At 39.4% G+C, this 16,011-nt stretch overlaps 1 protein-coding gene across 2 annotated transcripts in view; it reads left to right on the top strand.

Moving 5' to 3' along the window:
- Positions 1-8,980, top strand: part of LOC116842105 (putative gustatory receptor 2a) — a 13,541-nt gene extending 4,561 nt beyond the window's left edge. For both annotated transcript variants that reach the window (XM_032810827.1, XM_032810826.1), the window contains exons 2-7: positions 986-1,506; positions 2,293-2,697; positions 3,906-4,163; positions 5,093-5,152; positions 5,412-5,504; positions 8,632-8,980. In XM_032810827.1, the coding sequence (XP_032666718.1) occupies positions 1,177-1,506; positions 2,293-2,697; positions 3,906-4,163; positions 5,093-5,152; positions 5,412-5,504; positions 8,632-8,685 (1,200 nt within the window). In that variant the 5' untranslated portion in view covers positions 986-1,176 and the 3' untranslated portion in view covers positions 8,686-8,980. The remainder of the gene's footprint in view (positions 1-985; positions 1,507-2,292; positions 2,698-3,905; positions 4,164-5,092; positions 5,153-5,411; positions 5,505-8,631) is intronic.
- Positions 8,981-16,011: the final 7,031 nt, after the last annotated feature.

The raw sequence follows: 16,011 nt of genomic DNA, 5'->3' as shown, positions 1-16,011 counted from the left end.
AGAGAGAGAGAGAGAGAGAGAGAGAGAGAGAGAGAGAGAGAAAGGTGTTCTTGCCGACAGTACAAAACCGACATCGAGTCAGCGAGGGAAAAGTTTCGGCTTTTACGATAGTTCGGGGGATGATCGCCTGAGGCCACCGCTGAAATTCGCCCGACTCTTAGAATGCTAAGCAGAAAAGCGCTCGGGGTTTTTCAATGTAATAGTCCGTGCGAAATAGCTCCGTTTTATCGCACCCGAGGTACTGGATTATCCGTTAAAAAGAAATAACAGTCCTCTTCGGCTATGCGCCGCTTCTGCTTCTATCACTGTGATTTCTTTTCCCAAGTAATGCTCCTCTCCGCTCTCTCCCGCATCTCGCACGGGGTTACGCGCATCTTCGCGCCGCTAACCATTTTTACTTATCGTAGCTCTCCGTTCTCGTGTGTACGTGTGTACGTATGTGTTCCTCTACCTTTCATGTTCCTCCAGGACAACGCGATTGATCGATGAACAGCACTCAGCGATTTCCGGGACACTCGAGCGAAAACGCGGACGGCGGTCCTTACTTCGCGTGGATTCAATATTTATTCGCGAAATTGAAGATGAACCTGATTGGGCCGACATATTATCGATCAGCTCGTACAATTGCAGCCTTGCGCGACGCGTACGTGATGTTGATTGACTTTGACAAATTGTGAATCGGCACGTGCGCGAGAAAGCACACGGCATATTGCGGCGTTCACCGGAGAGAGGGACGTTGATCAACTTTAATCAGTCGTTCCGACGCACTCGCGATCTGTAAAATTCCGCAGTCGCATTATCGATGCGCGCGATCTTGTTGTACAAGAATCTTTCGGTAATCGCGACGCGTTGAGTCACGTTTTATCGCGCTGTAATTTAACGCGGACGCGTTGTGTTAAGAATCTTTAACAACTCGGTCATTCGATATGAAGTCGTAAAAGGGCATTGTAGTCGATCGCGTCGTCGTTCTCATTTTATGTTTTAGACATTCCTCGGAGGTAAACGATCGCGTTGTCCGTTTCCCGCCACGATAATAATCTTCGCAGATCTCAGGTGTGAGCCTCGCGTGTCTCATTAGCGCGAATCGAACGTCAGCAGAAGTTCATGGCCGTCGCAATGAACTGATCCGACGGAGCGACTCCGAAGATCCGTTGATCGACCTGGTCCTTCCCGAGCATGGAGTTTTGGGCACGTCCTCTGGAGAGAAGACATCTCCACGTGGACGTGGAGACCGTCTTCGCGATGACGAAGAGAAAGCGCACGAAAAGGCTGCGCGGCCCGGACTCACCTCTCTACTCGTCCATCTGGCCGATGGTGTGCGTCGTGCGGATTTTCGGCTTCGCCCCCTACGAGTTCTCGCAGGACCGGCTGGTGCCGTCGAACGGCTACCTGATCTTCTCCGCGATCGCCGCCGTGCTTCACAGCTACATACTGTACATGGTGTTCCTGAGATTTACGAGCATCAAGCGGGAGAGCGCGGTTTCTAATGGAACGGAGGACGCGAAGGTCGGTGATGAGTGAGAAAAAATTTTCGGGGGAGCTAAAAAAAAGTAGATAAATCGAGGATTTATTATTCATTCATCCACGTGGAAGTGTCGGGGCGGGAAATTATTACGACATCAATTTTTCCCGACTGAAATTAAAACTCTCTCGACAGAATTCTCGGCTAAATTCTGTTGGTAAAAAGAAATAAAGGAAAAAAGATATTTAAAAAGTCAGAATTCTACTTGCAGATGAGACATTAATATAAAAGTACCAATGCGCCTGGATATCAATAATACCGATACTTAACACTAGACATTTTTATTGTTTTGTGAATATTTAAACGTGAATATTTGTTCTTAAACGTGAATATTTAAGTTTCCAACAGAATATATTCATGTTCAAAACAATAAGAATGTTCGGAGTTATGTACCAGTAGGCCGATTGTGCGACTTTTAACAACACAGTGTATCCTTATGTTATCGTTGCGCAGATACATGGTAGAAAAGCTGCGCAACGATACACCGTGCTAGCGACATAATCGTTATAAAGTTAGGAAATCAACTTACAGAGTGACTATTCTGTACACGTTTACTTATCGTTTACTATCGAATCGTTATGCCGTTGCGCAGCTCTTAATATGATTATATCTGTGCAACGACACATACGACCGAATCGACGGTTGTCGGTGAACGTGTACGGAATAAACGTTTCCTGTGTTATGCAACATAAAAATCACAAACAAGACCTTATATTCCGAATTATGTTATCAAATATTTTATATTGACGAGCGCTGAAACAATCGTTCAGGTGATCATCAACTACAGCGTGGTGATGTACGAGCTGGGTCTGACGATTTTCACGAGGCGCAGCTTCACAAGAATATGGAATGCCCTGCAGGATTATGACGAGGATGTCAGACAGCTGGGCTACCCTCGCAAGGAGATGAGAACCGCAATTGCCGGGTGGATCCTTACTATCGTGACAGCGACTGTGTGGACTATCCTCAGTTTCTTCGGGATGTACGCTTTTCGCGAAACGTGGTCCTTCAATGTGGGGTACATGCTGCCGTACATCGGCACCTCGATAGCTGTCTATAAGTTCGTGGGAATGGCATATTTTCTTGGACAACGGTTTCATCATCTCAACGCGATCGCGAGAAAAAATCTCCCTTCGCCGTCGCCTCGAGAGAGAACTACGCGTGTCAGCAGAAAGGTTGGAATTATTGAAATTAGTAATCTTTCTCGCAAAATGTTCGGTGCACCTCATATACATCGAGAAGAGAGAAAAATGAGATACGTATATTTTTTGTAGTATAATTTCTGTAGTATAATTTATATTTTCTGGCACAATTAGAGGTGGGAACAACTTTTCAAAGCCAATTTATTTGGTTTTAGATGAATATCTCTGAAATCATGAAATATGCAAGAGAATATTTCAGTTGAAAATATTTTATAATATATATTTTACCATTCTGTATTTTTAGAATTTCTACACGTATATTCTTCAACGTATTTTTTTACTCATTATTATCTTTACAAATATAAAAATTTTTAGCAAAATTAATGGCAAAAGTTAAAAAGAAAATTTTATAATAAATTCAATCATATTAATTATATTCAACCATATTCAATAATAATATTATTTTCTGAAGTTGTGTTGTTTTTGGGTTGCGGGTTGTAAAAGCTGCGTTGTAAGTAATCACATACGCGCTGCGTCAGCCCCGCTTGGCGGACCCACGCGGACTCGCGCTCCTAAGTAGATACAGATGCTTCGCGTCTAGCGAGATACGGTCGGGGCTGACGCAACACATCTGCTACTACTTACAGCGCAGTGTCTACATCTTGCTCTTTCAAAAGCGACGCCAGAAAATAATTTTATTTTACCTGATTGAATTTGACGTAAAAGTTTCGCCTTTACAGAAATTTTCAAGATCGTAAAAATGTTAATGAAAGGTCAAGTATATTGGAAAATACGAACATTTATATAAATGAATGAACTTACAAAGTATAACAAATAAATAACTTCTATAAAGTATTTTTTCATAAAACAGGTTTCAAAGAGATTACCATTTATAATAAAATACATAAATTAGTTTCAAGGGATTATTACAAACCCTAAATGTGCGAGAAAGAATTTGTAAAAAAATACACGTCTCTTGTATTTTTGTCTTCTTTACAATGGACTCAATATAATTGGCTCATAAAAATGAATTAGAAGCTCTTCCACAGATCTTTCTTCGTTAGAAAAAGTTCTTTTAAAAATTAAATAATATAACAATGCGTAATATTATCAGACTAAATTAAGATTCTCTCGAAATAAATCACACAAAATTCCTTACACTCAAAAATATTCCTTAACTTTTACCTGAAAATTTTATTTATTTTACTTAACTACACACTGAATTCTTATATGCACGTAAGACGATCCAAAGTCTGCACAATGATTTGATGCTTACTGCGGAGGATTTGGAGTCCCTGTACTCTTGGTCACTGCTATTCTGGCTCGGCAATCTCGGCTTGCACATCGTCACTAACGTATATTTCATCATTAACTGGATACGTGTGACCATATGGGAGATGGCGATATGGCCACTGACCCGCTGCATATGTACTTGGCTGTTGGCGTTCTTCATCCAGCTTCTGTTACTCCACATCGTCTGTGACTTCGCCTCTTCTCAGGTGAGACGATCCGTCCGATGCAAAGTGATGACGCGAAGTCACTCTCCTTCGTCTCGACTAGTATCGTTTCTTTGTGATAAAAGATGTTAAGATAACAACACATAATCACGACATATCACGACGAAAGTCTGTGAGCAGTGCGCGAAAATTGATTTTCACTTGCATAGAGCTGTCCGAAAGTTTTAGAATATGCCCAGCAAACAATTTGGTACCAAATTGTCGCCAAATTGACACCAAATATGGCCAAAACTTGACGGCAAATCCGATGCCATCTGCGTCCGCAATATGCTTGGATTTTGTTAGCAAAGCTTGGTGACAAAATCTGACGCCAAATTGTCGCCAAATACCGAGTAAAGTTTGGCGCCAAACTGCGCCGCACAAACCTTGGTCGGTATTTGGCATCAATTTTGCGTTAGATTTCACCAAGCTTTGTTCGGTATTTGGCATCAATTTGACGTCAAACTGCGCCGCACAAACCTTGCTCAGTATTTGGCGCCAATTTGCCAACAACCTTTGATTTGCAGATATTGTGTCCAATTTGATGACATTTTGGCAACAAAATTTGTAGTCAAGTGTCGAGCAAAATTTGCTCGAGCAGATTTGGCTATCTGGGTGATAAAAAAAACTCGATATTGCAAAAAAACTGTTCTATTTTTTGAGACACGAAAAAATGTACATTTGCATATATATTTTGCATGTACAGTTTGCATATACATTTTGCTACTTTTCCGAAGTAAGCAGAGTACATTCGGCATATCATCCATTGACACGTTTCAGTATTTCGGCACCCAAAAACTTTCTGACAGTACTGTAAGTATTATTGTATGTACAAGATTATGGTAGATACGTATAAATCAACATAATTTATATAGCTTCCTTTTCTTTACATGTGTCTGTAAAAATAAATGTGTTATTCTTATGTTTTCCAGGCCAATAATATGGGTTCGATCCTTATCGAGTGGCGAGTAAGATTGATGAGGAGAAACGAAGTGAGTGAATGAGAACCTAATTATTTTTGGCGTGTTTCTTTCGGCAGATATCATGTCAGATTACTTGCGCATGTGACATTCTCTTAAATGAAACTTCCGATTTTTATATAAATATAAAGCTCCTTCCATTTCAATACAAAATTTTCCCAATCACTACGTACATGTAATTCGGTGTCTCTTTTTGATTATTCTTTCGACATATGTAAGCAACTGTTTTGACACAACTACAATCAACATAGAAACTTTCTCTCGAATTCAGGAGTGCTTCGACTCGACTCTGCAATATCTAAATCGAAAGCTCAAGTTCTCCGCGGCCGGATGCTTCCACGTGAACTTGCCGTTGTTACGATCGGTAAGTAACGAAGACGACGTGAAAGACGCCGAACTTTAGGTCTGTTTTTTTTAATTGAACTAAGATAAACTTTTTGTTGCTGGAGTGAAACGAGTGTGTAACGTAGCGTTGAAGGAAAAAGAAACAAAGTTTCAGTGCAGCACTAGTTTAGTTAAAAAAGGAACAGATCCTTCAATTGACGCCATCTTTTATCTTTTATCTTAGTTCTTTTATCTTCATTCTTATATGACTAGTTAATTATACGATCTCTTTATATTAATGTATGTGTGTGTGACTAAATCGCGCGCGATAATTGGCATGCATTAACTGAGACTACGGCTTGCCGTTCAGATTCTAATTCGCATCAGGTACACAAAGTTACGCGCGTACGTGTCGAGAGATAAGGATACTTTATAACGTCGAGAACATCACGCGCGCAGTTGAGACTCGCGCGTTATTGCCGTCGAGATATAAATAGATAAAATCCGTCGCGTCAAAATTGCAGATTCGCTGAATTATCTAGATTGTTTCTCGTGGAAAATTAAACACGTTACTCACCGCGATGTTATCACGACGACGACGACGACGACTTAAAGAGGAACGGGTAGTCCTGCTTCTCCGACGCGTCGATGGATCAGTCGTCATAATCGGAGTGAGAAACGCGTGTTGTAAGGGTCAAAAGCGCCGCTTGACGAGGTAACAAGCCTCATTAAGGTCACAAAACCCTGACAGGAATAAAAATTAGGCAAAATTTGGGGGGTTATAAAAAGTGGTAAATTAATAGTAATAATTAATATGAGTTTTTTGTTATGTATGCTATTAAGTACATTTAACAGTATCTTGGTATACAAAATTATAAAAAAGTTATGATAAATATTAACATCACTGTGACAATCAATTTTATTCTACAAAAGAATTATACTTCAGTGGTAACTACCTTTATAACAGGAGTGAAATCGATATTAATACATTTTTTTATTTATTAGGGTTATAGAGTTATCGGTTCTCTCACGGTGCGGATTTTGAAAAAAAAATATTTCACAAAATGTGGGAGTTATAAAAAATAAAATTTAATCTTCTCACTGAAAAAATCAGGCTTGCAAAATAAATAAATGAAAAATGGTTTTGAAATTCGCGAAAAGTCTCTGTGAATCAACAACTACAACACTAATAAATTAAAAAATGTGTTGATATCAATTTCATGTCACTCCTGTTGAAGCTAATGGTTATTATTAAAACATGATTCTTTTGCGGAATAGAACTGAAACGAACACGATGATATTTATATTTTCCAAAAAATCTATTTTTCGTTACTAAAACATTGTTAAATGTATTCAATAGACATACGTAACAAAAGATTCATATATTCCTATTGATTTACAACTTCAATTAATTTCGTACAACTCCCTGAATTTTACCGAATTTTTTACTCCCGTCAAAATCCTGTGACCCCTTAAATATCCTCTATATATTTATCACAATCTCGAAAGTTCCTGAAAAATAAAGTATTCCCAAGTGCGATCCGTGTAAGTGGAGTCACAAAGGATCTTCGTGAATCGCGATATTATTAATTATTCGTCTAATCGTGAAACGAGGCTGATCCTGGCGAAATAATCGCGATCGATTTGCGTCGGCGGACAGCACGCGCGGCGCTAAGAAGACCGCTATTAAACTCGGCCGTTTCTCAAACTGACACCGGTCGGTTTCCGACGTGACAAAGGTTAATTGGCCGCGGTCCGATATCTCCAGGTGAATTCTGTGACGCCGCGTAAATGCCGGCTTAAACGCGCCCGTAAATCGTGAAAACGACACGGCGACCCATTCGATCTCCAGCTTGCGGGCGAAACTGGACGAAACTTCTTGCGCGTATAGCCGGATCAATGCGCGATAGCCGCCGCTTGGAATTAGTACTCTTGCGGAACTTTACGACTCGTCGCGTAGTTGCGCAGTCGGCGAGCACTCGGAGAAGAGGACGATACTCGAGACTCTCTCAAGATTTCCAGGATAATTCCTATACTCCAACTTCGCTCGTCCGGTCGAGTATTGTCGTTAGATTAACGCTTTCCCGCACTTGGTTACCAAGTACATTTACGAAGTCTCCGTATGTATTTCGTTGAGTCGCCGGTAGCGAACTAAAGTTAACAATTCGCCACGTGTATAGATGACGAGATGTGATATGAGATATTAGGTTGTGGTGCAAAAGATTTGTCAGTCTTCTGTTAAATTCTTGTCAAAGGTTTAGTGGTAACCATTAGCTTCAACAGGAGTGAAATTGGTATCAATACATTTTTTAATTTGTTAGTGTGTAGTTGTCGATTCACAGAGGCTTTTCGCGAATTTCAAAACCATTTTTCATTTATTTATTTTGCAAGCTCGATTTTTTCAGTGAAAAGATTAAATTTTATTTTTATAGATAACGAGATGTGATATGAAATATTAGGTTGTGGTGCAAAAGATTTGTCAGTTTTCTATTAAATTCTTGTCTAAGATTGGGTATTTAGAAGAAGATAGAAGTCCTCATCAAATATCTAAAAAAAAGTACCGAATCGTTGTTCATTTAATTCGCAGACGAAGAAGAAAACTTTAATAAACACATCAATGCGTTTTGGTAAAAGGACATGGAATTTTTGGTTCTTACGATACAAATTTAGTTCTAAGAACCAGAAATTCCGTTTTCTTCAATCAAAATGCCTTGGTTCGTTTGTTACCAATATTTCACATTACCAATCAAACTTTCTTTCTCCACATAAAAATTATGAATCCTTCGAAATTAGATAATTCCGTTTTCTATTTTATTTGACAAATACGACAAACCTTTCGCATCAACCTAATAACATGATATTATATAATATGATATATAACATGACATGACATGATAAAATATGAGAGAGAGGTATAATATAGGATATGATATTATTTGATGTGTTATGATAACATTATAAGGTTATTTATTAGTTTACACAAGGTCGATACACGTGCGAGAATAATAAAAATTAATCCATTATTATCCGTGTATCTTATATCATGCATTTTAATAACATCACATTGTGTAATACATGATATGATTTTGTGACGATCCGCTACACGCTTTTGTCCTTTACTCTTGAGTATTTTCTACCAGTTTTACGCGGATCAAAACTACTTTCAGATCGCCGCTTTGCTGACCACATACCTAGTGCTATTGCTGCAGTTTCCGGAGTGAAAGTGCCCTGGAGATAAAAGCCAGAAGGAGAGAGAAAGAGAGAGAGGAGAGAATCGTAAAATCGCTCTGAATTTCGTGCCATAAATTTTGAACGCATATTCCATCGAATCAACACATGTGAAAGGTCAGTTTTGCATCGATGATCCTTGTAATATTAGACCAATCAAATATGTATTTGTTGAAATTGCATTAGCTGAATATTGTTTGCATAGGTATAACACACTGATCGTAATAAATCTCGTTTGATTTCACGGTGAAATAAATGTTGGATGTAACAACTTGTGCAGTTTCATATCCTCCACAATTGGTGAAACAAAATTTTCTTTTACCGCATGTCTCCAAAAATCGCGGAAAGATAGTTTCGCTATTAATTCGGCAATTAATACATTCAATTGTCGGTGAACACTTTCGTCTGTCACTCGTCGTAAATTTTACATCCGATCGCACGTGCCGTCTACCGATTTCCGATAAGTTCCCGTTTTTCTCACGTTGGGCTACATCCGCTTTAAACTACTTTCCGTAGGGCGGCAGTGCGACTGAGAGCGGCGCCGGCGGCCAAGGATGCGCGCAGTTGCGTTTGCATGAGAATTGTGTCCGTCACTGATTACAGCTTCTTTTAAATTCGGTGTTCCAAAGAAGCCATCTTTTGTCATGCGAGCGCCGCAAATTCAATGGCAAAGCGTGATCGCGCGACTGCACCCACAGAGATATAATCATTGAACAGACGGATTCTGATAAAAAAAATTCACTCGATTCAATTGTAACATCGCCATTCTGTGAAAAGATTTCTATACGCGGTACTGGAAACATATTCACGCTGAATCTTGTAACTTGCGAGTACGTGTTTAATTGAGGAACCGATAATTTGCGCGTATAAATACCCCAAGTATAAAAATTTCCAGGAAAAACTGGCCACTAGGCAGAAACTGGTTAATTTTTACTAGCTAGGATTTATTAGACAATAAGTTATTATTAAAAGAATAATTTTCAGCTAGTTGCTGACTAGAAACTGGTTGAATTTCTTCTGGGATAATTTCTCGTCATCCGGAGATCGTGGCTCGATCTCACGCGAGCGCGCATTCTCGCGAGATTTATTATAAATTATCGCCTGCTTTCGTGGCAGTCTCGTGCTTCAAGCTGACGCGAAGAAAATTAACAATTTCATAAATTACAAAACACATTGCGACGGCCCGACGGGACGCAGCTTGTCTAATCTTGCGCGGTCAATTTATCGTCGATTCAGTCATCGGACGGGAAAGTTCCTTAATACAATTGTGCAACGCGGTCGCTTCGCTCGCAGCTTTCCGAATGGATTTGGACACTGAGCATCGGGCGTGTACGAAACAGTCGTCGTTCCTTTGAGTCAGAGACGGGAAGAGATGGAATGAGGTAAAACGAGATCGGAAAGAAGCTCGACAGAGAAGGCGAAAGGGGAAATAGAACATTCGCAAACAAGTAAAAAGAGCGACCTTTTTCAGTAATAGATAATTTTCAGGAATTTCGGTTGCTGGTTAGTTCATGGTCAGTTGAGGCGACGGTTGCTTTGCCAGTAATTGAACAGTAAAGCTAGTTAGTTTCTGGCCAGTTTCTAATCACACCTTTTTTGTTGTATAAAATTAAAGTTTTTTTATCGTTCAATTCTACATTGTAAAATATTATATTTTGCTGTTCAATATAAACATAACATAAAACTCGTATACAGAAGGCAAAGTTTTTTCACGTGCAAATTTATTCGATTTATTTGATTATTGAAATTATTGTAGCTTTACTTTTAATTATCCTTTTTTCTTGCCTCAGTCAGTTTCTGGCCAGTAATGAAAAATATTGACCGGTATTTTTCTGCCCAGTTTCTGAGTAGTCGTTACTATCTAATAAATCCTAGCTAGTAAAAACTGGCCGGTTTCTCGATAGTGACCAATTTTTCCTGGAAATTTTTCTACTTGAATTCATGTAAAAGAAGACACCCAATATTTCGTATAAGCTTCCTTTCTCTCTCTCTCTCTCTCTCTGTCTCTTCCTTTTGCTCACTCACTCTCTCGTCTCGCGAAGGTTTCCTTTAAAGAAGACGTATCGAATTCAATTTGTTTTACGTCGCCAACGTATAATTATCATACATGAATAATCGACGGTTAACCAAGTTCTCGTAAAACGCAAATTTTATTCCTGTATCTCGTAAAAACACAGGATACCCAAGTCCCGCGGAAGTTCCTACACGTTAATCAAAGATCGTTCACGACACTCCAAAGATCTTCAAGGATACTTCGAGCAAATATTTCTGCGTGTTAACGAAGTCCCAGGGGGAAAGTTTAAGGAAAGTTTAAGGAAAGATCGCGATGATGTTTACGATTTCCCGGGTCGTGCATACTTCGTTCTGCTTCTTCCTATAATGTCTTACGCTTCGCTGTGTCGACATTTCAGTGATGAATATTCAGTAACATTTGACTCTATTCAGTCAATAATATTTCAGTCAGTAATTATGTTGTTTTATATATTCATCAAGGAGTGGCATTAATATCAGTTATAAAGTATTGTCATTATATCCTTGTCTGTTTAAATATAACGTTTATTTTGTATTTCTAGCAATATCTTCTGATTTGTAATTGGCGTCCAAAAAAGTATTATTATTGTTATACATCACGGAGATCGTCACGTTTCGCGTTTGAAATTCGTCGAAGGTCGCACAAGCCGTTCGAAAAAGTTGTTTCTTAAGATTTTTATATGTACATTTTTTATGCGCGTTCCGTTTTATTATTTACCAAATTACATAAAGCGTCGCGTATATGGCTCGTTCACTTCACGTTTTCCTCACCTCGTAACATTATAAAAAAGAAAGCCAATGCTACGTCGCAAATATCGTGTTATCACGACTGTAGAGAGTCCCGCGAAGGGTCTCTCTCTCTCTCCTCTGTTTCTCCCTCTCCTCTGAGAGAGAAGGGGACACACTCGTTTTTTCGCATACGTAAACCGCGAATCGTAAAAGACAGCTTCACGAGCTTACGATCGGTCACCCGGGCTGGCGGAGCGACTCGGTGTCGCCGGGACTTCCTCCCTGTTATCGACACATTTTATTAGTTTACGTCGAGAGCAACACGGCGGTCGCGCTGTGGAGCGAAACAACCCCGCTATCGGCGCGCGAAGACGCGCCGATCGACGTGCGCCGCCTTCAAACGACGGAAGGTCCGGACGTTGATAAATGACGGGGGTTGGCGCTATGGGACCGTTAAAAGCATACAGGGTCGTCGTGATGTTTGGAATTTTCGATTTCGACAACGTTCTCTCCATCTCTCTTCCGCTCTCTTTCTCCTGCCCTTCCCCCTCCGACCCCTCGACCGTCCGCATCAACGATCTATTTGCCGGTAACTCCGGTAACTCACTCGTCGAGTAACTCCCTCGCTCATCGAATACGCTCACCTACTTCCGCGAGCGATGAGGTGGGACCTTAGACGTAAGCTATGAAGACGGATCGGGATATGTGTGTGTGTGTGTGTGTATAAGACAGAAAGAGAGAGAGAGAGAGAGAGAGAGAGAGAGAGAGAGAAAGCTACTGAAATATTAAAATCCTTAGAAGACGCTGTATAAAATTCAATAATCGCAAGTTAAAGAAATCTTGCATACTTGTCACGCAGCTAGGAATTTTATTAGCCGGTACTGATGCACAGTCGATTCTAAATCGATTTACATACATTTTACTGAATGAAGTTTTAACGCTTCAAGTTGCCAGAATTGAAAGTCTTTGCTGACATGTAGTCTCTGCTGACATGACTTAAATATGTATTATAAAAGTCGTTATTTGTGAAATTTGTCTCAGGTAAGATACCCAGATTTTGGCTTAAATATTAATAGTCATTATTTAAAATTCGCCTCACGTGAAATACTCATATTTAAATTTAGAGTTAGATGAGAGTTTTTTTTCAGTTAAATCGCGCTACTACTGATATAAATGTCACACTTATCATAATTCAACTGAAGAACTTGGATCTGATTCTGAATAAAAATCCAATTATCTCACATGGGACAAGTTTTAAGTAACGATTATTAGTGCAAACGTTAAATGTGAGTTTCTCAGCTGAATTGCGATCGCAAATATATAATGCTATATATATTATATAATTCAAATAACGACTACTAATAGGCCTTTTAGTTGCAAAACAGCTTGGACACAATGAAGTTGGAATCTATGATATATCATATAGTCAAAATTTCGACAAGAAGACATTATCGACAAGAATTGCGCAGTATATATAATTATATTATTTATTATAGATTTATTATATCGATTTGCAATCGATCATATGCACGATGAAATACAAAGAAGAAACGATTGCACTCCAATAATAACGAAGAATATTATCCCACAGACTTTTAAAGATTTTAATTTTATTTCACAGAGAAAGATGTTGGAAACGTTACGAAGAAACTTTTAGCTCGCATTTTGTTTAGTTTGACGCAACTATGCTGTGAATTTTAACGGCTCGAATCGCGACAAACCACAATAATTTTACGTAACACGGAATTAAAGAAGAGATAGGGTCGCGCGACGCGACGGTGTTTTCGTCATTTTGTTGCGAGCGAGAGTGACGAGAATGACTCCGGTATCAAAAACACTAAAGAGCTCAGTCTGCGCGCTCCATTTCGAGGGATCTACACTCGGATTTCACGTCGGCGTGAATTTTATGTAGATTTTACTTTGGTGTAAATTTTATTAGTTTACGCCGGCGAGAACTCTGGCAAAAGCAGAGCGCTAGAGAAGAGTTGGCTATTCGCCTCGTCGTTGCAAAAGGCGGGCTGCTGCGCCGTTTTGTATCAGGAAGCGTTTTATAGCGCGCAGATTCGATACTGTCAAAGAAATTATCTCTCGAGCGCGTTAAAAGTGGTTAGTGCAATTTCTCGAGAAGGTTAAAAGCATTGAAAATCTCTGGTTAGACGGATATTCTTTTTCTTTCTCTGTATATATACGCTATATATATATATATATATATATATATATATATATATATATATATATATATATAGAAAAAAAAATATATATATATAATTAGAAAAAAGTAAATATTTCAATCTATTAATGAATAAATTCAAATAAATCCTTTCACACAAAATTAATTTCCTCAAAATGCATGGAATAATGCATGCAATTTAAATATGTAAAATAATCATAAATATTATACCAAATATTGTACCAAATATTATTAAATATTTTATATTTTTAATTTTAGTGTTTTTATATTTTTTATATTTTTACATATTAATATTTTATATTTTTAATATTTTTATATTTTTATATTTTTATATTTTAATATTTTATATTTTTTATATTTTTTGTAACTCTGCCATATTAATCATATGCTTTATGTAACTTTATACGTAAAGTTTGTAGAAAGTGTATATTCTAGAACTAAAATAAATGTTTTTCCTTTTCTCTCTCTTACCTTCGTATTTGCACGTCGACAATGTGATAGTCGCTGGCTCTTGCGCGCAACTAGTGATAACAGACGATTCTGGCCAGACTGGAAGAAACGCCGCTCGTTTTTCTCCAAGAATCCGAGAAATCAAATTTCCCCGTCCCTCCCGGGACATTTCGCCGCTCTGTCCATTCGTTCTCGCGGAATGCGCGCTTAAACGACTCCCGACCCTGGCGACTTTTCGGAAAGGCAAAAAAGGAGAAAAAAGAAACGGTATTTTTTGTCGACGGTGACATTTCGCGAACGCGAAGCTGCGAACATTACGAGCCGCGAACAGCGGTTCAGGCAGGAATGAGCGGGAAAAGAAGCAATGAAAGTCGCCGTGGACAGTCGGCAATGTTACCGCGACGACGTTGCATCTATTTTCCACGCCATCGCTCCGGAAAATTGCTCCTTTTGTCGACTCGCGCACCGATATTCTCTCTCAAGCAGATGCATGCGAATTCTTCCCGATGCTCGTCGCTGCACGTGACGTCTCGAAAAAATTTACGTGTTATACAGATATAGCGGCGGAACGGGATAAAAATTTATTATGCATAGAACGATAGTGCCGACATACTTTCCACGTATTTGAAAATATCGCGCACAACGAATTGATTCTGATTTAGCAGACCAGTCTGTGCGTATTTTTATACAGAAACCAATTGTGAAGAAGGATTATTCGTGAAATCGGATTATCTCTCTCCTCGTAAGTTGCTCGAGTGCGTTGTACCTAAAAAATCAATAAAATATCAATGCTGTGAAAACATAGACATGTAAAATAGACTGCGCATTGCTGTAGGAGAAACGAAGTCATTAGTAAGAAAGGACAATCCTTATCCAATTATCTAGCAAGAGTACGATCTATTCTACAAGTCTATAGTGTTGAAAAACAGCTGACTTGCATCGAGAGAATTTTGACGACGTGTCACTGCTTCCGGAATTAAAATCTAAGACGGAGGCATATTGTGCTACTTCATTAATACGTCACCGGCAGGTGCCGTTGTATTAATTTGCAGTGATTTACGGCACGCAGGGTTCGACGTTAATTCGATTTAACGAGTTCGTTACCTCGTCTCCTTGATAACACCAGTCGTGGGATCCGAGTAGCGCGACCGGCGGAATCCCAAATCCAGGCAAGATTTATGGTGGAGTGGAGTATCCAATATTATTCCAGACCGCCAAGGGCTTAAAAGCGAGAACCTCCCTTGGAAAAGAAAGATACGCGCGTCACGAGACGCGAATTCCTCGTCGAATTCACTCGGTTTCGGCGTAAGACAGCTGTAATTCTCTCAGTCTTCGTAAACTCTCCGCAGGAGATCCAGCTGAGGTGGAGAGCGTCGAATTACTTTTTCCGAATCGCTCTCGAATTTTTGTGCGATCTTATCGCTGAACTTTGACATCGTGCGGAAAAACACGACGACCAAATAAATTTTCGCGGCGACGGGCAGGATCCGACTCCGGAATGGTCGCGTAAGTCCGTGGAAACGTCCACAAAAAGAAAAAAAATCCCACCAAGACGAAAGTGTCCCCGGATAGCCAGTACGAGTAGAAGCGTAGGCGAGTCTCGATGTATACTTACGTCACTACTAGCTTACGAGCGTGGGCGGGAAAGTGCAAACGCCATCAGCTACGTCACAGAGAATGTACGCGCTGTCGGCCCACTTCGATGTATCAGAAGCGAATTCGTTCCAAATGCTCAAGGGAACAACGATCCAACTCGAAAGGTCAATTTTAAAAAGTGCATGTCGCGTTATTAATATTTGCTCTACTCACCCAGTGTCCTCCGTGGACCGATTTTTCGGTTGCGAGAGAGAGAGAGAGAGAGAGATATATATATATATATATATATATATATATATATATATATATATATATATATATA

This window comes from Odontomachus brunneus, unplaced genomic scaffold, assembly GCF_010583005.1.
Source record: "Odontomachus brunneus isolate Ranch 3 - 2012 unplaced genomic scaffold, Obru_v1 Obru_scaffold_021, whole genome shotgun sequence".
Taxonomy (NCBI): domain Eukaryota; kingdom Metazoa; phylum Arthropoda; class Insecta; order Hymenoptera; family Formicidae; genus Odontomachus; species Odontomachus brunneus.
Note: the sequence above shows the minus strand (reverse complement) of the source record. Positions and strands in the feature narration are given on the sequence as shown.